The 23,996-nt window shown below is 50.8% G+C and overlaps 1 protein-coding gene across 3 annotated transcripts in view; it reads right to left on the minus strand.

Moving 5' to 3' along the window:
- The window catches only part of PTH1R (parathyroid hormone 1 receptor), a 170,710-nt gene that overhangs the window by 56,792 nt on the left and 89,922 nt on the right, over positions 1 to 23,996 (minus strand). For all 3 annotated transcript variants that reach the window (XM_005286268.4, XM_042860463.2, XM_042860451.2), the window contains one exon: positions 23,496 to 23,592. In XM_005286268.4, the coding sequence (XP_005286325.2) occupies positions 23,496 to 23,592 (97 nt within the window). The remainder of the gene's footprint in view (positions 1 to 23,495; positions 23,593 to 23,996) is intronic.

Raw genomic sequence — 23,996 nt, forward strand, 5'->3', positions numbered from 1 at the left:
CGACTTCAGCTACGCTATTCCCATAGCTGAAGTTGCATATCTTAGGTCGATCTCACCCCCCCAGTGTAGACCAGGGCTTAGTGACATCACTTGTGACGCCTCAAGATGGAGTGTAGACATAGCTCTAGTTTTCAGCATTCCCTTGAAAGTAGGGCTGAAAACCCTTCAGAATCTCCTAGTCAATCCAAAACTGGCTTGCAGCAATATATGGTATGTGAGGATTCAATCCTGCAAAGTGCTGAGCTCTCTGCGCCAGTCCAACAAAGTGCTTAAATATGTGCTTAATTTGAAGTACCTGAGTAGTCCCATTAACTTCCGTGGGATTGTCTTCACGCTTAGAGTTAAGCACTTGCTTAAATACTTTGCTGGGTAGGACCAGCTGGGCCAGACTGCTCAGAACCTTTCAGGATCTTGCCCCAAGAACCCATTTGAAAGGGTAAAACAAATGCAGACAGACTCACACAGACGGGCCCCACTCTTTTAATTTCCGCGTTGCAGGAGGCAGCTTCCCCCGCTTTAGCAATTACTGCACTGCAGACTGATACTCCTAGCTAGATTCTCAGCATTGTATGCAGTGTCTGGTCTAAAGGCACTCTACAGCAATGGAAACAGAATGGAATCCAGCACGTTCTTCTCATCTGCGAGAGCGTTCCATTATGAAAGACACAACAAATGTTCCGAGATCACAGAGACGATGTTCGTCCATTAACATCAAAGCTAGGCCATCAACAGTCTTTCAGTCATTCAAGTAATTTATTCTTTGTAATGCATACACTTTCGTATGATTAAAGAACAACTCAGGATTCCTTAAAAACAGTATCTTAGATAATTTTCTCCCCTTTCTGGTTTAGGGATGACAGAGCATAATTCAATATGCTGGTAATTTAGGGCATACAATGACACACAATTTAACAATTGATTTATCTTTAATTTAGTGCTGATGAAAGACGGCAGATTGGCAGCAATAGGAAACTGAAGTCCCAGTATAGAGTGAGTAGGTGTCTCCAGCACTGGCATGACATGCAGAAAGCAGAGATCTATATCCCATTGGGCCGAGTTAAAGAGAGAATGGGTATATATTCCCAATTTCCATTAGTTGTACCTTGGCTGGCAGAATTCGCTTTTTATCAGTCAATGTTGATTTCACTGCACACACACACAAACCAACTAAAAAAATTTTTCCATCACCAATAATCGAAATTTACAGATAGGCAAAGTAAGAAAAATGCTGCTCATGGACGTTTGGTTGAAGGATATTTACTTTGCATATTTTGACGTGATATTGACAATTTGTGCTGTACCGGTTAGAAAGATTCCACGTTTTTGACTCTCAGCGTCTGCAGTCATTAAATAATGATTGTGTCTGCCCCCCTTTAATGTCCCGAAAGTGTGAAAATTGAAATTGATAAAAAGAGGAAAAACCAGCTGAAAACCCCGACTGTGAAAATTGAAATGAAAGAGAGTTTAAAAATGCTTTACAATAAACATAGAAATTATTCACTGAAATGATAAAAAAATATAAATCAAATTCTACCAAGCCTCGTTGTACTGCACTTTCTCTTCTAACATTTGGCTTCAGCAGTAGCTCCTCACTTTGTGCATGGAAGGAAAATCGATGCTTCCAAACGAGCGAGGTGTGCAATTATTTCCCAGCTAGTGTGTTCAACAGAAATGCTGGAAACTGATGAGGCTAACGCACAGTAATCAGCTTATCGAACTGGGAGTCAGGACTCCTGGGTTCTGTTGCCTCTGACGTGCTGCAATTTTTAATTAAGTAACTGAGAGACTAAGGCCCAGATGCAACAAAAGGTATTTAGGCTCCGAATGCCCATTGGTTTCAGTGGCCATTAGGGGTCTAAATACCTGTGTGGATCTGGGCCCAAACCAGCTGCCATTGAAATCAATTAAAAGATTCCCACTGACTTTCATGGAAGTTGGATCACACCCTAGCTCTATGCCTCAGTTTGTCCATCTGCGACATGGGTACAATAATACTTTGGTCCCGCACTGAGGTTTGGAGTTTATGAAGCCGTGTTTCTGAAGGGATTTGAGACTTTTGAACAAACAGTACTAAATAGTGCAAAGTATTTTCATCGTCTTTAGAAGCATCTGTCAAAATTAGTGAAAAGTTGAATTAAATTATTCCTCTACACTTATTGACAACAGGAAGTGCCTGAAGACACTCAGGAAATATTTTTAATAGAGAAACATCAAACATGCCTGACCTGAGTAACTGCATGATGTTATTATCGGAACCTTTGCCTTACCTGTCCCCATTAGACTTTTGTTAGTTCAATACCTGCGTCTGTCTCAGGTGACGTGTAGGAGCAGTTTCTGACCCTCACTAAAACTTTTGTTTTATTGTGGCTTTGTTGTGCAGATGAAACGTGCTATATAAGAGCTAGGTATTATTAATTATTATCGTTGTTGTTGTTTTGTAAAGCAATTCACACAAGAGCTGGTTAAAAAAATGGACGAAAAACATTCACAAAATGTTTCAAAAGTTGTTTTCATTTTGCAGGGTTCAAAAGGGACCATTTTTTGTTTGGTTTTGTTTTTTTCTACCACTTTCCCTGCCTCCCAGCATTTTTTTGGTTTTGTTTATCATTTAAATTTTGTTTTGTTTTCCCTCCCGCTTCTTCCTTCCTCTTTTACCAGTCATTTAAAAAAATGATTTTAAAAAAAGACAGAAAAGAGAGAGAATGAATTGAAAAATGATAAATAACAAACATTGAAAAACATAAAAAAATCAAAAGCCGACAATTTTTCACGGCAAGTTTTTTAAAAGACCATTTCTCAGCCAGAGAATTTTTCATTACAAAGTTTCAACCTGCTTTCGGGCACTGCAAAGTTTTCCTAAGACATCTCATTTTTCTGATCCACTGTAGAATACTGAATACAGATAACCAGAGGGGATCCGCTTTATTGTAACTGACCAGGTAAAAGCTTATGAGGATTTCTCTTTTCAACAAAGAGAATGTAGGTTTAGGACTTCAACAAGCTGCGTCAATCACTCTGAGCAGCAGTGTGGAGCGGGGATAAGAATATATTTGAGTACATATACCTGCATGCATGTTATGTCAGTGTCAGAGGGCCTAAAAGGAGCTTTTCCCAGAATAAACAGGATGCAATTAAAATGTAACTCACAACAAACTGTATAACCTCCAGAGAAAACAGGAATAAATACGCAGGGTATATATGTTATACATATAACCCACACACCTCCTGGGTGTGGTGCTCTGTCCCATGTAGTGGCACCGAGACCACTTAGGGCTGGTCTACACTGGGGGGGGGGGGGAATCGATCTAAGATACGCAACTTCAGCTACGAGAATAGTGTAGCTGAAGTCGACATATCTTAGTTCGACTTACCTCGTGTCTTCATGGTGCGGGATCGACGGACGCGGCTCCCCCATCGACTCCGCTTCCGCCTCTCGCCAAGCTGGAGTTCAGCAGTCGACGGGAGAGCGATCGGGGATCAATTTATCGCGTCTACGCTACACACGATAAATTGATCCCCGATAGATAGATCGCTACCCGCCGATCTGGCGGGTAGTGTAGATGTACCCTTAGAGATGAATGAGTCAACTACACCCCTAGCTAACAGCCAAATGGCTCATGCAGTAGTGACTTATGCACTAAGCTTCAGAAGTCCCTGGTTCAATCCTGCTTGCCGACAACCAGGGTCTGTTGGTGTTACATACATACATACATACATACATATAATATATAAGGGCAAGTACATAGACCCAGACACATAGGTATACACACATATACACATGTGTATATAATATATAGATACACTGAATGTGGGTTATGTCCAGGGCTGGCTTTAACAAGTGCAGAGCCTGATCCGTGAGCCTTGTACTCACTGGGCGGTGCTCCGAGTCTTCAGCGGCACTTTGGATTGCTGGGCTCCAGCTGGCGCTCTGACCAGGAAGCGGCACTGCGGGGCTTGCCGGCGCTGTGGCCGGGGGAGTGGGGCCATGGGGCTTGTTGCACTCCAGCTGGGGGAGTGGGGCCCTCTTAGGCGTGGGGCCCGATTCCGGGGAATCGGCGGAATCGGCCTAAAGCCGGCCCCGGTCATGTCAGCTAGTGAAAATCAGTGCAGCTCCATTAACTCCAACAGATCTATGCCAATTTGCACCCGCTGCGGATTGCTTTAATGAGGGAGGTAGGGGATTTGGTTAAAGATTCATGCGGTAAAATGGTGTGTCAGAACATTTCTCTGCTGAAAAAAAAATCTTTGCTGAGCCTTTCCCCCAGCCTCCTGGAAGTCAGGCAGGGAGACAACTCCAGGGGACGTGCAGGAACTGTTGGGTTGGAGCTTTACACACACTATAAAAATTATAAACAGCCTGGGTAAACACTAAGCCCCGACGCCTGCTTTTCCACAGGGTGTGGGCTGAGCGGTTCTGACAGCTTTACAGAGGCTTCCCATTCTGGATGCTAGACCGGGGGTGGGAGGATGCAGTTGCGTGAGGATGCTGCGCTATCTTTGGGGACGTTTGTTCCTTCTCATACCTGACCCTGGTGTCTGTCTCTTTCCCTGCTTCAGCTGAGCAAGGGCTCGGGTGAGCACACTAGCAGCGCTTATCTAGGGTACATGTGGCTCAGCGATCTCTACTGGATCGCATGGCAAACACATTTGCATGTGTGCAACCACGTTCCCCTCTAGGGGCTGCTACAACCAATTAGCTTGAAGGATCGGGACCTGAGTTTCAGGAGTAAGAAATCCCAGGCTCTGTCCTGCCTAAACTCTTGGGAACTCATCAGTAACCTCTGTGGCCAATTCAGCTGTATAGCTGATCCAGCCAGAACTCCCAGTGCATCTTCCCTCCAAAGGAGGATACCAAATACATAGAATCAGACCAGTGGTCCATATGTGGCCAGGACTGATGCTTCAGAGAAGGTGAACCATGAGCAGATGTGGGACCATTTGCCCCGCACAGCAGGCAGGGCCAGCTTTAGGGCGATTCCCCTGATTCCTGGGAATCGGGCCCTGTGCCTAAGAGGGGCCCGCACCCTCCGCTGAAGTGCCACCGGAAACAGCGGCAACCGATTGAGCTGCCACCGAATTGCCGCCGTCTTCGGCGGCATTTCGGTGGCAGGTCTTTCGAATCGGGCCCCGCACGTCCTAAAGCCGGCCCTCACGGTAGGTCTCATCCTCGTTTCTAACAACCAGAGAGTGGCTGAAGTTCACATAGGGAGACAAGAATTGAACTGGGGCCTTCCCCGTCCAGTTCCTTAACCAAAGCCCTAACCGCTACTCCCAGAACGAGGCTTTGCCAATCCGCAGGCCTCCTTCCAGCTGTGCAAGGAAACAACAGCCCATTGGACAGGCTCGCGAGCTGCCCCGCCAACGCACAAGTGACCCGACAGAAGGGGACAAGCCAGCGATGGCCTCCGACAACTCAGACTGTTTTCCCGAGGGAGTCATGCAGCTTCCAAGATGCCGCCTTTTGCCTACAGAAAGGTTCCTGTGTCTCCCCCATTTCCCTCCCATCCTACGAGCCGAGCGTTATGTTGTTTTCAGTCCTCTCTCCCCTCCGGAAGGCTTGTCCCAGGACTGCCAGTGTCAACGCCACCCTCCTCCAGCTCTCCTGGCTTCCCAAATAACTCCTCCAGCCCACAGCAGCACCGTGTCCATTGCCCCTGCCGCAATAACAAGTCAAAGCAGGCACTCAATAAAGAGACACCCAGCAGGGAGAGGTAGATGTGGGGCTCCAGATGTGGGGCTCCAGCTTTTCGTCTGGCCTGCGTTTGGGAGGTGCTTCAGCCCTGAATGTTTCCCTCGGAGTCACCTTAGAGCTTATTAACGGGGGTCCCTAAGAGGAGGGGCTGAGGACAGGCCTTGCATGAATTTTTTACACCCCAATTAGCCCCCGTGGGCTTAATTCTTGCCTGACCAGCTCTGCTCTAGTCCAGTTCCGGACCAAACATTGCTGTGCCAGGGCACCTCAACCCCGACCCGCCGGCATCCTTGGGCCTTGCTCAGTCCCAACCTGAAATGCTCTCTGCTCTACCTGCCTTTGCATGCCTTGGCCAATGCACGCACAAACCTCCTTCCCTGAACCCTTCAGCAGAGCCGCTCCCCGCCCACTGGCCTGCCTCAGTTTCCCTGCTGCTCAGCAGTCTCCCTCTGGCTAAGAAGTAAGCAGAGACCAACCAGACCCGAACTAGCCCTTCACTCCTTGGGTGCAGAGATCCATATACAGTCCTTGCCCTTCCCAAGCCACAGATCCTTCTCTAGGCCCAGGCAACCTTCATCCCTTGGTCCCATGAATTCACAACAGTCCCTTCACCCCAGGGACATCAGCTCAATGCCTCAAGGTAGCTCAGCAGAGGCACTGAGACGCTCAGGCCCTCTCTCTACCACAGGCTCTAGCCCTGAACTCCTAAACAGTGAAGTAGCCACCTCCTCCAGCTTCACGTATTGATATTTCCTACTCTCCTTGGACTGCTTCTTTCTGTGGCTGTCCTGCCGTCCAGCCCTTCCTGGCTCCTTGTCCCTGGAAGCCCCCTTCCCATCACATGCTACCCAGATCCCCTAAATACCCACACACACAATTTTGAAAAGAGAAGGTGCTCGGGGATTTGTAAACGCACAACCTAACTGCGAGAGGTTAGCAGGGCCTGACTGAAGTGTGCTGCATGCCCGGCTGAGAGGCAGCGGGGGTGGTAATAGAGCAGGAGTCAGGACCCCTGGGTTCTATTCCAGTCCCTGCTATGTGACCTTGGACAAGTCGCTGTACCCTGCTCACCCTTTGTCCGTCTTGGGTACTTAGACTGTTGCCTCTTTGGGTCAGGGACTGTCTCTTCCTATTTGTATGTACAGCACCTAGCACAATGGGGCCTCTAAGGATGACGCTGGAATTGTGATTGATTACAACAGTCTGTAACCACTAACCCCTCTTTTTGTCCTATGACTGCAGAGGTGTTAATAGGCCATTCTACCTTGAATGGTCCCTTACAAAATGGACTAACTACTTATGCTCAACAATAGGGTTGTCACCTTTCTAATTTCTAGTATCCGGACCCCCCCGAGACCCGCCCATGCCCCACTTCTTCCCCTTAAGGCCCCACCCCTGCTTCGCCGCTTCCCTTGAGGCCCCACCCCTTCACTTCTTTCCCTCCCAGACTCCTCCCCCTTCTCTGCCTCTCCCCCCAAGGCTCCGCCCCTGCTCCATCTCTTCCCCCAAGGCCCCGCCCCTATCTCTCTTCTCCTCTACCCCTCCTCGGTCACTGGATCATCTCCATCTCCCTCCCCACCCCCAGCTGGGCTCCCTCTGTGCCAGGGCTAGGCTGGGACCTGCTGCAGCCTGACAAGGAACTTGCCAGTAGGTAGGAGGCAGCCCCGGCTGAGCAGGGCATGGCATGGGTTAATGACCTGGTGCCTCTCCCCTGTCCTGCGGTGACCTGGCTTTTGCATTTTGCTGTGATGCCCCGAGCACCTCTCCCAGCCCTGAAGAGGAGCTCTGTGTAGCTCGGAAGTGTGTCTCTCTCATCACCAGAAGTTGGTCCAGTGAAAGCTATTACCTCCCACACCTTATCTCTCCAATATCCTGGGACCGACACAGCCACAACTACACTGCACGCAAACTACACTCCTCTGAGGCCGCGGCTGCAAAACCTTTTGGAATCCAAAACGCCCCACTAAAGCTGAGAGTCCCCTGGCGAAAGGGCCTCACCGGACGCCCTGATGAACCCAGAAGGCTCGGCACTGTGGGGCAGGGGGGCACCGCTGAACCCAGAACAGCCAGGGAGGGAGGGGGTCTTTGCGGAGACGCCCTCACAAAGATGACCGCAGAGAGACAATTGCACGCTGAAGCCTTCACGTTTCCGCTGCTCAGGGTGCATCCACCGAGGGATGTGCTCACTTGCCTTCTAAATTTCCTACCCCACCCCCCACCGTTCTTTGTGCGAGCGTCGCATACATGTGGAGAACACATTAAAACCATCTGCGCGGCCGCTTGGCAGTGGGAAAAATGCAAACAAGGGCTCGAGGTGTTTATCTAAGGGTATGGAATATAAATCAGCCCGAGTTATTCTGGCACCGCGCTAGGCACCAGGGAGACCGCATCTGGAATACGGTGTCCAATTGTGGTCACTCTATTACGGGAAGGACATTCAGCGGATTGGAAACAGGCAGGGAGGAGCAACCCAAAAAAATGACCTGGGCCTTAGGGAGGGGGGTCCGGGTGGGATGTGCATCTGTACAGGGGTGTTTGTCTGGGCCTGCAGCTGCATTGCCAGCTGTGTGTGTCTGGGAATAGGTGTCGGTTTGAAGCGGGGGAGTGTGCGGATGAGTGTACTTGGGCACACGTCTGGGCTGGCTCTGTGTTTGCGCTGAGTGCTAGGGGAGGGGGGTCCGTTTGGGTGAGTGTGTGTGACTGTATATCCAGGCGAGCGTGCGTGTGAGCGCGCTCACACCTGTGTCTCTGGACACGTGCCAGTCTCTGCCTGTCTCTGCGTCTTTCTGCGTGCTGCAGAGCCTAGCACGCTGGGAAAAAAGCCTCACCCACGTTGTTCAGTCTGGCAACTTTATGCTTTCTAGTGAATCGCGGACAGCACAGGAGAGCGCAGATCACATAAAACATCCTAAACACGGTGTCCCTCGCTGGCTCACCCTTCTCTTGGGAGCTCGTCCGTGTCCTATCAGGCAGGCTGGGTGGTCCTACACCCCATTGCCTACCCTGCCCCCGCAGCAGCCTCCCTCATCTAAATCTGGTGCAAGATGGTTCACTTTTCCCAGTTCCCTTTATAGACTCCCACTGGGATCACCTGTTTCTTTTGTTCTCCTCCTGGTAACTTCCATTACTTCCAAGCCCTGCTCCCTTCAGACAAAAGGAGGAAGTGTCTTCTCCCAACTAGGGCAAATCCATTGTCTCAAGGTGGCTCATTTTGAATAGACATCGCTGCGTGCTGATCACTCACCATTGACACTGGGCTGGCAGACACCCGACACATGATACAGTGATTTCATGAGACCATTTCATAAAATCATCCCCAGTTGGGAAGTGGGCCAGAGAGAACCCCCAACTAGTCACAGCGCATCCCTCCATCGAGCTGTCATAGTGTCTGTGTCTCTCAGTCTGTGTCGGTGGGCGGGAATACCCGTCTGTTTCACAGGGTGTGTCTGTGAGCCAGGAGGCATGCGTGTGCCTGTGCCCATGTCTCTCGGGGGTGCATTGCTATCTGGGGGTCTCCGTCAGTCTGGTGCGAGCGTGTCGGCCTTTGCATCATGCGCCCTGGTTGGTCGCCTCCATGTCTGGAGCACAGTGCCAGGCAGTGGGTGAACCGTGCTCAATGGGCCACGTGCCTCTACTCAAAAGGCCCTGCAGGTCGCAGGCGAAAGTGAGCACAGCCTGGCACCGAAGGCTGTGACGAAAGCAGGTGACCCACATGGTGCAAATCAGTTTGTGAGAGAACAGGAGGGTCAGTGGGTTATGGAACTAAAAGTAGCAGTGTAGACCTGCTTGCTCAGGCTCTGTGACCTGGCGAGGGGGGTGGGTCTCAGAGCCCATGAGCAGAAGCATCCACACTTGCTATTTTAGCCCTGAAGCACTGGAATGGGTTCCCTAGGGAGGTGGTGGAATCTCCTTCCTTAGAGGTTTTTAAGGTCAGGCTTGACAAAGCCCTGGCTGGGATGATTTAGTTGGAGAAGGTCCTTTCATGGATTGAGAACTGGTTAAAAGACAGGGAACAAAGGGTAAGAATTAATGGTAAATTCCCAGAATGGAGAAGGGTAACTAGTGGTGTTCCCCAAGGGTCAGTCCTAGGACCGATCCTATTCAACTTATTCATAAATGATCTGGAGAAAGGGGTAAAAAATGAGGTGGCAAAGTTTGCAGATGATACTGTTGTGGAAAAAGTCGCCCACGCATCACTTTGATCAGAGACTCAGGCCTGAGGCCCGTTTATTGAATGCATACCAACGCGTTGGGGGTAGCAGTCAGATACCGCTCCCCCGAACCCAGGCTCGCAGAGCCCTTTTTAAAGTCGAAAACTGCAAGCAAGTCACGCACAGTGTCAGTAATCATAGCCATATTAGGAATAGGGGAGTTAGGGTCTTTCCGATCTTCCTGGCACTCTTTTGCAATCTTCCCAGAACAGGGTGCAAATTGAGTAGAGGGCTTCTTGGTGGTTTCCGATTCTGTCTTTGCTTTGCCTTATATGGGGTGCCCGTTACACAAATGTTCCTGGCAGGGTACAGTTACGGGTATAGTTACATAATGGGGTGCTTATGCAATTGGAGTGGGGGAGGGGCATGGTTACCCGAAAAAGGGTAAGGGGAGGCATGATTAGTCATTTAGCTGATTGCTTTATGCTTATTGCTTCACACAAGCGGTTATTATATTTTACCAGTTATGAACACAGACTTTATTATTGCAGTTTGCTGGGGCTTTCCATCCTCCTTTTCCTCGGCCCCCCGCTCTCTCCTCCGGTCATAGCCTTCACTTGTTACTGACCGGGAGCACTGAGTTTGGTTCAGGCTTGCGGCCTGTAAGGTGAGTCAATGTTGATGTTAAGGCCTATAGTAGTGGGGTGGACCAGGTTAATTTTTCCACAATACTAAACTGCTCAAGATAGTTAAGACCAAAGCAGACTGTGAAGAACTTCAAAAAGATCTCACAAAACTAAGTGATTGGGCAACAAAATGGCAAATGAAATTTAATGTGGATAAATGTAAAGTAATGCACATTGGGATTATTTTTTCCAACTAGACATACAATCTGATGGGGGCTAATTTAGCTACAATGAATCAGGAAAAAGATCTTGGAGTCACCATGGATAGTTCTCTGAAGATGTCCACGCGGTGTGCAGAGGCGGTCAAAAAAGCAAACAGGATGTTAGGGATCATTAAAAAGGGGATAGAGAATAAGACGGAGAATATCTTATTGCCTTTATATAAATCGATGGTATACCCACATCTTGAATACTGCGTACAGATGTGGTCTCCTTATCTCAAAAAAGATATACTGGCACTAGAAAAGATTCAGAGAAGGGCAACTAAAATAATTAGGAGTTTGGAGAGGGTCCCATATGAGGAGAGATTAAAGAGGCTAGGACTTTTCAGCTTGGAAAAGAGGAGACTAAAGGGGGATATGATAGAGGTCTATAAAATTATGAGTGATGTGGAGAAAGTAGATAAGGAAAAGTTATTTACTTATTCCCATAATACAAGAACTAGGGGTCACCAAATGAAATTAATAGGCAGCAGGTTTAAAACAAATAAAAGGATGTTATTCTTCACACAGCGCACAGTCAACTTGTGGAACTCCTTGCCTGAGGAGGTTGTGAAGGCTAGGACTATAATAGGGTTTAAAAGAGAACTAGCTAAATTCATGGAGGTTAAGTCCATTAATGGCTATTAGCCAGGATAGGTAAGGAATAATGTCCCTAGCCTCTGTTTGTCAGAGGGTGGAGATGGATGTCAGGAGAGAGATCACTTGATCATTACCTGTTAGGTTCACTCCCTCTGGGGCACCTGGCATTGGCCACTGTTGGTAGACAGGATACTGGGCTAGATGGACCTTTGGTTTGACCCAGTACGGCCGTTGTTATGTTCTCATGTTTTTATGGGGATTGGTCCTGCTTTGAGCAGGGGGTTGGACTAGATGACCTCCTGAGGTCCCTTCCAACCCTGATATTCTATAATAAACACAACCAAGAGGAGGGTTAAATAAAAGCTGGCAGGACATTTAAATCTGTGGTTCTTAGGCTTGATTGGGAGCCTGTGCCTCCCATTGACCTCAAGGGGGAGTTGAGGGCTCTCAGCATCTCCTAGGAGGTGCCCTGCATGGGAAGAATTGAGCATGCTTGGTAGGAAAGCCACAGCTCTGTGTTGTTTCACTGCTAAGAAGGCAGGGGGAGGGGGCCCTTAGGGACAATGGACCTGTAATTCAGGTAGCCAACACACATAGCTTGGACAAACAGTCATGGTTTCTTGACTAAAAATAACCCCATCTCCCTAGCAAATAAGAGGCTTATTTATTAAAAAAACAAGCCATTGCAATGCAAACTGCAACACCTAGCACTCCGGGGTCACCCCTGGCCTTGACTAATTACAGGCTTGTGTAAAAATCTCTCTCCCTCTGCAAAATGTCCCTTCTGGTTTTCCAACGCAGGGCAAAACAGGCTTTTAATTCATGGGGGGGGGAGTTGAAATGTTTGATGACTCGTAGCTGGGGATTTCACTTCATCCTCTTCCAGGTTTGCCTTTGGGGTGGCATCGGCTTAGCCACTGTTGCAGAAATATAATATTTATGTACATATAAAAGAAATTTTAAGGGTTTCCTGTTCCGACTGAATGGCTTTCATCTGGAGGCTAAAAAAAAAAAATTGAAACTGAGAAAGCAAGCAAGCTGCATACTTGTGGGGATGGTTGTAGGGTTTTTTTTCTTTCTCTTTGTTTGTTGGGTCTTCCTCCCTTGATGCCCAAGCCAAGAACTGCACAGAAGAAACATACACGCAGAGAAGAGCCGCCTAGAAACTCACTGGGAATAATCCCTCACCTCTGCTTAGACCCTGTCCATATTCAGCATCGCCCCAATTCAACATGAAACTGGTTCATAAACAGATGCAACCATGAGTGGCAGGTGAACCCCCCCATTCGGGGAGGCTAGCTTGCCGGCCTCACCCCTTCTGCCTGAGGCCCTGCCCCCGACGCCCTCCTCCCCTGCACGGCTGGAGCCCCAAGCCCTCCTGCAGCCCAAGCCACCCCGGCAGGCCCGACCCCTGCTGGCTGACCGGTGCCAGCAGTGGCTCCAGGTACCAGCGCTCCGTGTGTGTGCCTGGGGCGGCAAGCCGCGGGGGGCGCCCTGCCGGTCCCTGCGAGGGCGGCAGTCAGGCAGCCTTCTGCGACTTGTCTGCGGGAGGTCCGCCTGCCGTGCTTGGGGCGGCAAAAAAGCTACAGCCTCCCCTGACTGGTGCCGTAGTGGCGGGTCCGATCCCTGGGCCGGCCTGAGCGACCCCAGCTGGCCCATCCCCGCCAGCCGACCTGAGCTGCCCCTGGCCGCTGCAGCCCCTGGCGGCCGCTGGCCAAGCCCTGAGCTCTGGGGGGGAACATGGGCGTGGCCACACCTTGGATGAGGGAAGGTTTAGCTTAGCCTTCCCTGGCCTATGATATCCGCTGCCCCTGGATTCAACCCCGACGCCCAGTGGGGACACTCTGACTTTGATTTAAACCTGGTTTATATCATGATTTAGTTGATGATGATTTAGTTGGGAATTGGTCCTGCTTTGAGCAGGGGGTTGGACTAGATGACCTCTTGAGGTCCCTTCCAACCCTGATATTCTATGATTCTATGATTCTATATGAGTTTAACTTATTTCACTTTCTTAGATCTTGGGTAGAATTTTCAAACAGGTGCGTCTCCACTCAATAAAAGGTTTGTTCTTAACTCGAGCTAGCTGATAGGTGGTAACGAACACGAGGTTAAATCCTAGTGGAGGCAAGGTGGTTTGCAGGTTTCACACGGGTGAGCAGGTCAAGTCGAAGCGGGAGGCGAGGGATTACCTTGATCTGCTGACTTGTGTGAAAACTACAAACCGGCTTGTCTTCACCAGGATTCTGCTTTGCGTCAGTCACCAGGTGTTAACTCGCTCGTGTTGAGGACACACCTTTTTCCCCCTAGCAAACACAAGGCCTTAGCAACTTAGCAACTTAGGAGTCTAAGGGTATGTTGGTGCTGTAATGGCACATGTGATTGCAGCAAAAAAATTTACACCCCCAAGAGACATAGTAAAGTCGACCTAAGCCCTGGTTTAGACACTGCTCGGCGTAGGTACTCCACCTCCTCGAGAGGGGATAGCTAGGTCAGCAGCAGAATTCTTCCATCAACCTCCTGCTGTCTACACAGGAGTTAAGTCGGCATAACTCGGTCTCTCAGGGGGGTGGATTACCGCTGAGGGCTTGTCTACATTACCCGCCAGATCGGTGGGCAGCGATCGATCCAGCGGGGGTTGATTTATCGCATCTAGTCTAGAGGCGATAAATCGACCACTGAGCGCTCTCCTGTCGACTCCGGAACTCCATCAGAACGATAAACGCAACCGGAGTCGACGGGAGAGCATCAGCCATTGACCTACCACTGTGAAGACACCGCGGCAAATAGATCTAAATACATCGATTTCAGCTATGCTATTCACGTAGCTGAAATTTTGTATCTTAGAGCGACCCCACGCGGTAGTGTAGACAAACCCTCAGAGACCAGTGTAAATTCCCTGAGGCACTTATGAGAGTAAGGCCTGGTTTACCCTTAAAAATAAGATTGATCTAGCGATGTCACTCAAGGCTGGGAAAAATTTTGCACGCTGTGACACAGATCAGTCGACCTAACCTCCAGTGTAAACATGGCTGGCTCGATGGAAGAGTGGGGCCAGATCTACATTAGGAACTTACATCGGCATAACAACGTCGCTCAAGGGCGTGAAAAATGCACCTCCCTGAGCGACACAGTTATACTGACCTAGCCCCTGTTGTCGTGCTATGCTGTCAGAAGAGCTTCTCCTGTGGACATAGCTGCCGCCTCTCTTGGGGTACGTCTACACTACCTGCAAGATCCGCGGGTAGTGATCGATTTATTGGGGATCGATTTATCGCGTGTAGTGTAGACGTGATAAATCGATCCCCGATCGCTCTCCCGAACTCCATCTCGGCGAGAGGCGGAAACAAAGTCAATGGGGGAGTGGTGGCCATCGATCCCGTGCTGCGAGGACGCAAAGTAAGTGATTCTAAGTTGATCTAAGATACGTCGACTTCAGCTACGCTATTCTCATAGCTGAAGTTGCGTATCTTAGATAGATCCCCCCACCCCCAGTGTAGACCAGGTCTTGTAGATGGATTAACTACCGTGGGCATAGTAACATCTTCAGTAATGCACCACTGCAACGCTGTAGACAAACCCCTAGCTATTGCCTCTTGCAGAGATGAATTACCATAATGACATGAATGGAAAAACCGTTTCTGTCGATGTAGCTGCGTCTACACTAGGTCACTACAGCAGCACGGCTGCAGCACAGTAACTGTGCGGGTGTAGCCACTGGAGTGTAGACATGGCCACAATCTCATTGAAAGCCAATGGGACTTAGGCTCCCAAGGCATGTAGGTGTCTTTGAAAATGTTTCCCTTGGCCTACACAGAGAGGTGCACTAGTTTAATTGAGGCCTTGTCTACATAGGGAAGTTGCATCACTTTAAATTGAACTGAATTAAATACATTTTAAACTGAATTAAACTTGCCCAAAAGATGCTTCTATACCGGTTCAAGACTGATTTATCTTAAACCTGTTTCCAACGGACATACGCTAAACTAGCTATGGTGGGGAAAAAACACACCCCTGACTGACACGGTGAGATGGGGTGTTCACCCCACACTTGCCCTGAAGAGGTTAATATAGGCTAAGTAGGGGGCCAATTAACCAGACAAGTGGCTGAGGGGAATTAAGTGGCTAAGTAATCCCCTGAGTGAATGAGGGAGCCCTGCTAAGGAGGAACTAGGTGGGCTGGGTTTATAAAGGCAGGAACCTGATAGCAGAGAGGGCGGCAGGGAAGTAGGCTGCAGTTTCTCCCTGGGAGGAAGGAGTTGTGAGGCTGACAAACCCAGAGATTTGGGGAGAACCAGGGAAAAGGCAGCAAGGCTCAGGGAAAAGGCAGCAAGGCTCGGGAGGGTGCAGACCTTGGCTGCTGACCAGAGGGTCCCCGAGCTGGAACCCAGAGTAGAGGACGGGACCTGGGTTCCCCTGCCAGCCACCGGTGAGGTGGCCCAGGCTGGGCAGGGAATGGGAAGACTGCCTGAGCCTGTTTGTTAGAAGAGCCTTTGATACCCCGGAAGGGAGAAAGACACAAAGTGACCTGGCTGGAGGGCCAAGTCCCGAAGAAGGAGCAGAAGGTGGCCCCTGACCTGGAAGGAGCTAATCCCCAGAGCAGCCTGGAGGAGGGCCCCTAGCAGTGAGTGGACCCTGTGACACATAGTTATGCCAACCTAACCCCCAGTGTGGATGCACGATGTCGACGGAATAATGCTTTCCCGGACTATCAGTAGGTTCATGCGGGGAGGTGGTGTTCTGACACGGAGTGAGAACACCCTTCAGTTGACGTAGGCTGTGTCTACACTAGCGGGCTGTGCTGGTATTGTCTCTGTAGTGCAGACATACCCTGAGACTGGTTTACACCTGGTTTACCTGTAAGCCGGGCTTCAGGTTTAAAGTTTAAACTGACTTACATCTGTCCACAAGGGCTCAACTAAATGGATTTAAACCGGAGTACGTTTCTGTGTAGACAAGGTAGCGCCACTCCACACAAGGAGTGTAAGCGTAGCTGTCCTGCACGCTCCCTCCATGTCTCCCCCCCCCGAGGTGCTGTGCCTCAGAGACAGAATGCCTTCAGCGGCAGGCAGACCTCCTGTACCCATCCTCCGATTGCAATCATAGCTCACGGAGGGCCCGGGCCCTCCGGTAACAAAGCAACCATCACGGAATGTGCCTAATGCACCAAAGCAAATGGAAAGGGCTTGACATAGCAGGGATGCCGAGATCCAGCTTGCAGGGGGTCAGAAGTGGACTTGCACCTTTCTGCTCTCCGTGATGCTTTCTCCATGGCATTCGCCAGCATCTCCTTTGAACCTCTCTTGAGCTTTCCCCTTCTAATCAGGATGGGAACCCTCTGGCCTTAAAGTCTATGAGTCTATGTTCTTCCCTGGACCTGGTGTAAGGCGATGGTGATGTGGCCCTTTTCCTAGATCACTGAATCCTAGTTTCAGGGGCACTAATCAATGTTCCAGGGCCACCATTCGGGGCTAAGACCACACAAAAGTCCTCCCTGGCACGGGAAGGAAGCCAGCCGTGGTCAAGCATGGAAGGGGTTGAGAGAGAGAGAGAGACGTAGCCACAGGCCCTATGTCCTTTTGCCACACATGCAGCCCGCCTGCCTTCGCCCACCGCAGAGAAGGGATGAGAAACACAAAGCAAGTTCTTCAAGAGGAGCTGCCCTGGAACCTGTTTCTCCTTGGCTTCGTCCTGTGTTGCAAAGCACACTTGCATATGTGCCTAGTCACGCAGGCTGGAGAGGAGACGCTGATGTGGATTTAATGGAGACAAGTCAATAAAACCAGAAAAGGGAAGGAGAAAATGCCAAATGGAACAGACCAAAGAATGAGCCGCTCCAGCTTTCCGAGGGTCGTGCTTGCGAAGCGTAGATCTCAATTCAAGATACTTATCTCTCCCGGGGAAGGGCTAATGAAATCCATGCATAGATGGGATCACACTTTCCAATCAGAGAGCCAGTTCTCCGCCGTGTGTCTCCGTGACGTCTCTGGGACTGAGCTGGGCAAGCTTAGAAAAGCCCGTGCGCAGTGTTTGCGGAAGCCCTCCGCTCCAAACCTTGCTCTCAGGCATTTCTTTCAGGGCAATTTCTAAGCAGCGGGGCAGAATTCACAGCGGCCTCCAGCTTCTTTTTTAATGCAAAAGCATTAACACTAGGTTACGTCTACAGTATAGAGCCATTGCGGGAGGGATAGCTCAGTGGGTTGAGCATTGGCCTGCTAAACCCAGGGTTATGAGTTCAATTCTTGGCCATTTAGGGATCTGGGGCCAACAACCTGTCAGAGGTGGTATTTGGTCCTGCTATGAAGGCAGGGGACTGGACTCAATTCAATGACCTTTCAAGGTCCATTCCAGTTCTATGAGATAGATATATCTCCAATGCCAACATAGCCCCCCTAGTGTAAACAAAGCATGCACTGATGGTTTTCCTGCCCGCATAGGAACGCCACCTCTCCAAACAGCATCTGCACTCTTCTGTTAGCATAGCTGGGTCTACACTGGGGGATTTGCTGCCATAGCTACATTGGCGAGGGGGTGTGGTTTTTTCGCTCTCCGACTGACATAGCTATACAGGTTTAGGTATTAAGTGTCGACCGAGACGAAGTGTCTGGGAGATAATGGGGCAGACATCAGTGATAAGACTCAGTCAAAACCTGAAGGCCAAACCACACCCTTCCACGACCAAACTAAAGGGAAATTGGGCTGAGGATCAGGACTGTGATGCTTTCTCTGCTTTGGCAATGGCCAGACCAAACCCCTACATCTCAACACCTTCAAACTTCCCAGGGGTTCACAGCTTCCAGCTGAACTGCTTAGCTCAGGTCCATCTCTCACCAATATTCACATTTGCCTAAGTGAGCCAAGGAAGGAACAGGCCAATGAGTTATAGAGCAAGAGCACGGTGGTGTCCACCGACGTATTTCCGCCAGAGGCAATAGAGCTACGCTGGTTTTCACCAGTGGAGATCTGGCCCATGAAGTAGGCTTGACTAATAGGGAAGAGGAAGCATTTGAGAAGTTTGCAGGACATTATAATGCAGGGGTATCAGATCTGTCTTACCAGCTTCAAAATCAGATTGGTTTCTTGAATCTCATGATACTGACAGCCTGAGGTTTCAGTTCACAAGGACGCGTACAAACCTTTTCCTCCAGTTTCGCCCACCTGGACTGGCGTCCCTGGAAGGTCACCTTGAATTCCAGGACAACCAGAAGCGTGGTTTTGTGGTTAAGGCACTGGACTGAGACTCAGGTGATGAGAATTCAGTTCTTAGCACTGCTCCTGACTCTCCTTTGTGTCCTCGGGTGGGGTATTGAATCACTCCGCGCCTCGGGACCCTTTCTGGTAAAGGGGGAGAGCACTGGTGCCCAGACTCATGGTATTCAATGTTTTCATCCCAACACCACAAAACCTGAAATCATTAGGGCCTTCCAAAAAATTAGGCCACTATGTGGGGTGACGTAAAATCAGAACCCAGAGGAAACAAACAGGCAGCCACACATGGCCAAAGGCAGAATGAAGGTTCCTAGGCCAGACTATGTTTGAAACTCCCAATCCTTAACTCCACTCCATTCTGAGCAATTTAACACTGAAAATCACTGCGGACAATCACTTCCTCCTGGGGCTCTCATGGGCCTCCCTTGATGACAGACAGAGCAAGGGGAGGTCAGAGGGAGGGGAAAAGAAAGTAAGGGGAGGAAAGAAGAGCGGCTCAAACAACGGGATGACATTTTCACAAAACGTCCTCCCTTTTTATTGTCGTCAAAATTCAAAGTTTCAGTGAAAAATTCTGTCGCTGGTTCAAAACCTGCAAATATTTGACCAGCTCGAGAAGAGAGTTTAGTTATGAGCCCCTTAGGTACGATGGTAACAAACTCTATAGGAGAATCTAGGTAGAGCCAGCTAGATAGATAGATAGATAGAGGGGTGTACGGGGATAGATAGATATGGTGCATGGGGATAGATAGATAGAGGGGGTGTATGGGGATAGATAGATAGATAGATAGATAGATAGATAGATAGATAGATAGATAGATAGATAGATAGATAGAGGAGGTGTATGGGGATAGATAGATAGATAGATAGATAGATAGATAGATAGATAGATAGAGCAGGTGATGGGGATAGATAGATAGATAGATAGATAGATAGATAGATAGATAGATAGATAGATAGATAGATAGATAGAGCGGGTGATGGGGATAGATAGATAGATAGATAGATAGATAGATAGATAGATAGATAGATAGATAGATAGATAGATAGATAGATAGAGGGGGTGATGGGGATAGATAGATAGATAGATAGATAGATAGATAGATAGATAGATAGATAGATAGAGGATGTGTATGGTGATAGATAGATAGATAGATAGATAGATAGATAGATAGATAGAGGATGTGTATGGTGATAGATAGATAGATAGATAGATAGATAGATAGATAGATAGATAGATAGATAGATGGGGTGATGGGGATAGATCGATAGATCAATAGATAGAGAAAATGGGACTTAGGCCAGGTCTACACTAAAAGGTTACGTTGACCCAGCTCTGTCACACAGGAGTGTGGCAAGTCCACTCCCCTATCTAACCCTCGGTGTAGACTGAGCTAAGTTGATGGAGGAATTTGTCCGCTGACCTAGCTACTGCCTCTTGGGGAGGTGGATTAACTACAGCGAGAGGAGAACCCCTCCTGTCGGCGCAGGTAATGTCTACACTGAAGCGCTCCAGAGACGCAGTGGCTGTGTGCTGGAGTGTTTCACATGTAGACAAGCCCCTAGGCCAGGGGTGGGCAAACTTTTTGGCCCGAGGGCCACATCGGGGTTGCGAAACGATATGGAGGGCCAGGTAGGGAAGTCTGTGCCTCCCCAAACAGCCTGGCCCCCGCCCCCATCCACCCCCTCCCACATCCTGCCCCCTGACTGCCCCCCTCAGAACCACCGACCCATCCAACCCCCCCTGCTCCTTGTCCCCGGACCGCCCCCTCTCAGAACCCCCCGCCCCTAATCGCCCCTCAGGGACCCCACACTGTAGACAACCCCCCCCCGCTCCCTGATTGCCCTGCCCCCTATCCACACTACCGCCCATCCAACCCCCCGCCCCCGTTCCCCGTCCCATGACCACCCCGCAGAACCTCCGCCCCATCCAACCGCCCACTGCTCCCTGTCCCCTGACTGCCCCCCGGGAATCCCCGCTCCCCGCCCCCTTACCATGCCGGAGCCAGCCACGCCGCCGCACTGCCCGGCAGGAGCAGCGGGCCAGAGCGCTGGCAGCACGGCGAGCTGAGGCTGCGGGTAGGGGGGACAGCAGGGGAGGAGCCAGGGGCTGGCATCCCCGGCCGGGAGCTCAGAGGCCAGGCAGGACGGTCCCACAGGCCGGATGTGGCCCGCGGGCCGTTGTTTGCCCACCTCTGCCCTAGGCTCATTAGCCATTTAGGTGCTTTTGAACAAATGTCCCACTGTCCCCAAATGGAAACCCACCCCAGCAATTCCTTTCTCTCCCTCGGCCTGAGGCCCGGGTCCGGCAGCTTTCGCACTGACGGTGCACGGACGCTCTTTAGCTGAGCACAAGCCACAATAAAAGCAGCGAAAGGAACTTTATCACCTGCTAAAGGCAAGAGAAGTGAGTCCGTCCGAAGACACATTTGAGTCAGCTGTCAGGCCAGGCTGTTGGGAGGGGCAGGTCTTCTCCTGCAGCCAGACCAGAGAGGGGAATGACTCCGTTTCTCATTGCCTCTTAAAGGGAGACTATATATAGGCCTCTGCAAAGGACCATTGTCCTCCCAAAGCTATTTCTTGCAAATGAGAGTCAATAGCGTCCTTGTTTGCAGCCCTGCAGGGTCACCTATCCCCGAGTCTGCTGCGCACGTGCCCCCCTCAGACATCACAGTCATGCCGAGGGCAAACGGGAGGACAGAATAGCCGATGAGGGGATGGTTAATCACAAGATCGGGGCGGCCTGGCACTAAGGGATTCATAGAGACCAAATGGCAGAGCCCCGTGTTCAGCATCCCCTGTCTCAGCACGGCCCCATTGTACACACCCGGACCCACCAGCCCCTGTGCTGTCAGTGTCCCCGTCTCAGCACGGCCCCATTGTACACACCCGGCCCCACCAGCCCCTGCGCTGTCAGCGTCCCTGTCTCAGCACAGCCCCATTGCGCACACCCGGCCCCACCAGCCCCTGCCCTGTGAGCATCCCCGTCTCAGCACGGCCCCATTGTACACACCCTGCCCCACCCATGCCAGCAGCAGAGCCAATGTCCCCTGTCTCTCAGTTCAGTGCACTCTCCTCTCAAACTTATGGGAAACTTTTGATTATCCAAAGACTGGATTACGTCCTTTCTGGATTGACCGGGGTTGTTGCCTTGCACGCAAGTGTTTGCTAGAAGCTGGGAATGGGCGACAGGGGCTGGATCACTTGACGATGACCTGTTCTGTTCATTCCCTTCGGGGCACCTGGCACTGGCCACTGTTGGAAGACAGGACACTGGGCTAGATGGACCTTTGGTCTGACCCAGTATGGCCGTTCTTATGTTCTGAAGGGTAGTTGATTGGAAAGACAACAGTGCTAAGTACAAATGAGGCTGCAGGTCGGGCCCCACCCCCCCGTTAACCAACCCTCTGCTTGGCTGCAAGTTTCAGGAGGCCTTCGACAACTCAGATTCCAGTGCATCGCTCTGACAAAGAGAACTGCGCGCTGCTCGTGCTCTGAGCCTCTAGTGAGGTAGCGGGTCACAGACTGAGCACCTCCATGTAGCTGACAAGTGCCCTCGATGCAGAATGTGCACCCCGGGCGGCACTGCTGCAAACTGAACATAGACACGGTAAAGAAGAGAAGGAGCAGACAAACCTGCTGAATGCAAAGGCTGCGTTCGCGGAGCTCTGCTTCCGCAGCCGCGGCCAAGCAGTTCCTTTCCCTCGGGCTAAGAGAATGGAGGCTCCAGTCTTTCGTTCCTGCTAGAAAGGGCCTACACCCCATCCCGCTGATCAGACCCTCCTTGAGCTTGCAAAGGGAGCTCTCAATGGTCACATCTGCTCTAGATGGCTGGAGCGATTTTCTAGATTGGCAGATGTTTTCCAGTGAAGTCTTCTCTAGACTTTTGGAGGGAGAGGCTGTCTTATGTATTCATTATTCATTGTTATTACTATGACGTGTCTGACCATCGCACCAAGGAGCCCTAGTCCTGAGCTAGGCGCTGTCCAAACACACAACAAAGACAGTCCCTGCCCCAAAGAGCTGCCAATCTAAGACAAGAGGCAACAGGTGGCTGCAGACAGGTGGGAGGCTACCGGGAAACAACGAGACACGCTCGGCCGCGGGCTCTGCACACCAGCAGTCTGATGGGGGTTAGATCGCAAGTGTTGGGCAATGGGAGGTCCAGGCACAGGGCAGTGGTCTCAGGGTAGGAGGTTAAAAGTCTGCTGCAATAATCTTCAAATAGCAATGCAGTACGTTAAGATTCCACCAAATGCAGTGGTCTCCTGTGGCGGGAGCACCAGGGTAAAGCAGGTGTCCTGCTTAACGAGGTGTTAATTGGGCAGTGGGGGGGGGGGACGGGACAGAGGTACAGAGAATGGGGGTTGGGGAGTTTGCGGACGGAAAGGTGGAGGCCTGAACTAAAGAGAGAGCTGGATTTTGATGTCTCTGTGAGGCAGGTTTTGCCACAGGGGGCTGCATAGAAGGCCAGATGTCTGGCTGTATCTGCTCCTGAATCGCTCCTTGCTCTCAGGTGCTGAAGGCTTTTGCCAGCGGGTGATCTCGGGGCTGTAGGCCCTGCAGCACTGCAAGGTGTGTGTGTGTGGGGAGAGGGGGGGGGTGTCTATTTGTGTGATATGGGGGGGCTAGTTCCTCCGTACCCCGTGTGTGGTTGGAGCACGATGGGGGGCCAGGAAGCGTGTGCAGCCCTAGCTGGGTGGGACGCTGCCTCAGCACGCAGCCACCGCTCCAATAATTCCCAGCTGTGAACTCCAGGCCGGCCAGAGATGTAGTCACTCACATGAGAGTGTTTTCTCCCTGCCCCCTCCTGCCATCTGGCAGCGGTTAGCAACCTGACATAGAAAGCGAGTGGAAAAGAGACGCTGATCCAAGCCAGGCCCGTTCGCCGGGGACAGCCCGCGGGCGACGTGCCTGCGCTCGGCTCCCACGCCCAGCCGCCGCCGCGGACACTCACCTTGCATCTTGACTTTCAGGTGGCGCTCGCACTTGGACTTGGCTTTTACCAGCAGGAAGATCTGCTCCTCTTTGGTGATGACATCGTCAGCATCCACCTGCAGGGAGACAGAGGCACATGGTACATCAGCGGCCACAGACGGAGCACTGAGCTCGAACAGGCTGCCCCGGGGCCTGACGCTCTGCGCATCCCCGGCGCCCCTCACCAGAGCCCTTGTTACGTTCCCCTCACTGCTCTGATTGTGAGTCAGGCTGCTGTGGAGAGAGCAGAGGCTTCTCCCTGCTGTGAGCAAGTGCTCGGAGAGTCCTGCGTCCTTGCCTCCATCTTCTCCAGCTGGCTGGGCATGCAGGGGGAACGAGGTGGAGTAATTTACTTCCTCCCCGGAACAAGGCTGCAAGGCCAGAAGGGACCATCAGGATGATGTGGCCTGACTTCCTGCAATAAAGTCTGCGGCATTTCACCCCTAACTTTGGTGTGAGCAACAGCGTCTCATTTAGAGAG

This window comes from Chrysemys picta, chromosome 2 (assembly GCF_011386835.1).
Source record: "Chrysemys picta bellii isolate R12L10 chromosome 2, ASM1138683v2, whole genome shotgun sequence".
NCBI classification, from domain to species: domain Eukaryota; kingdom Metazoa; phylum Chordata; order Testudines; family Emydidae; genus Chrysemys; species Chrysemys picta.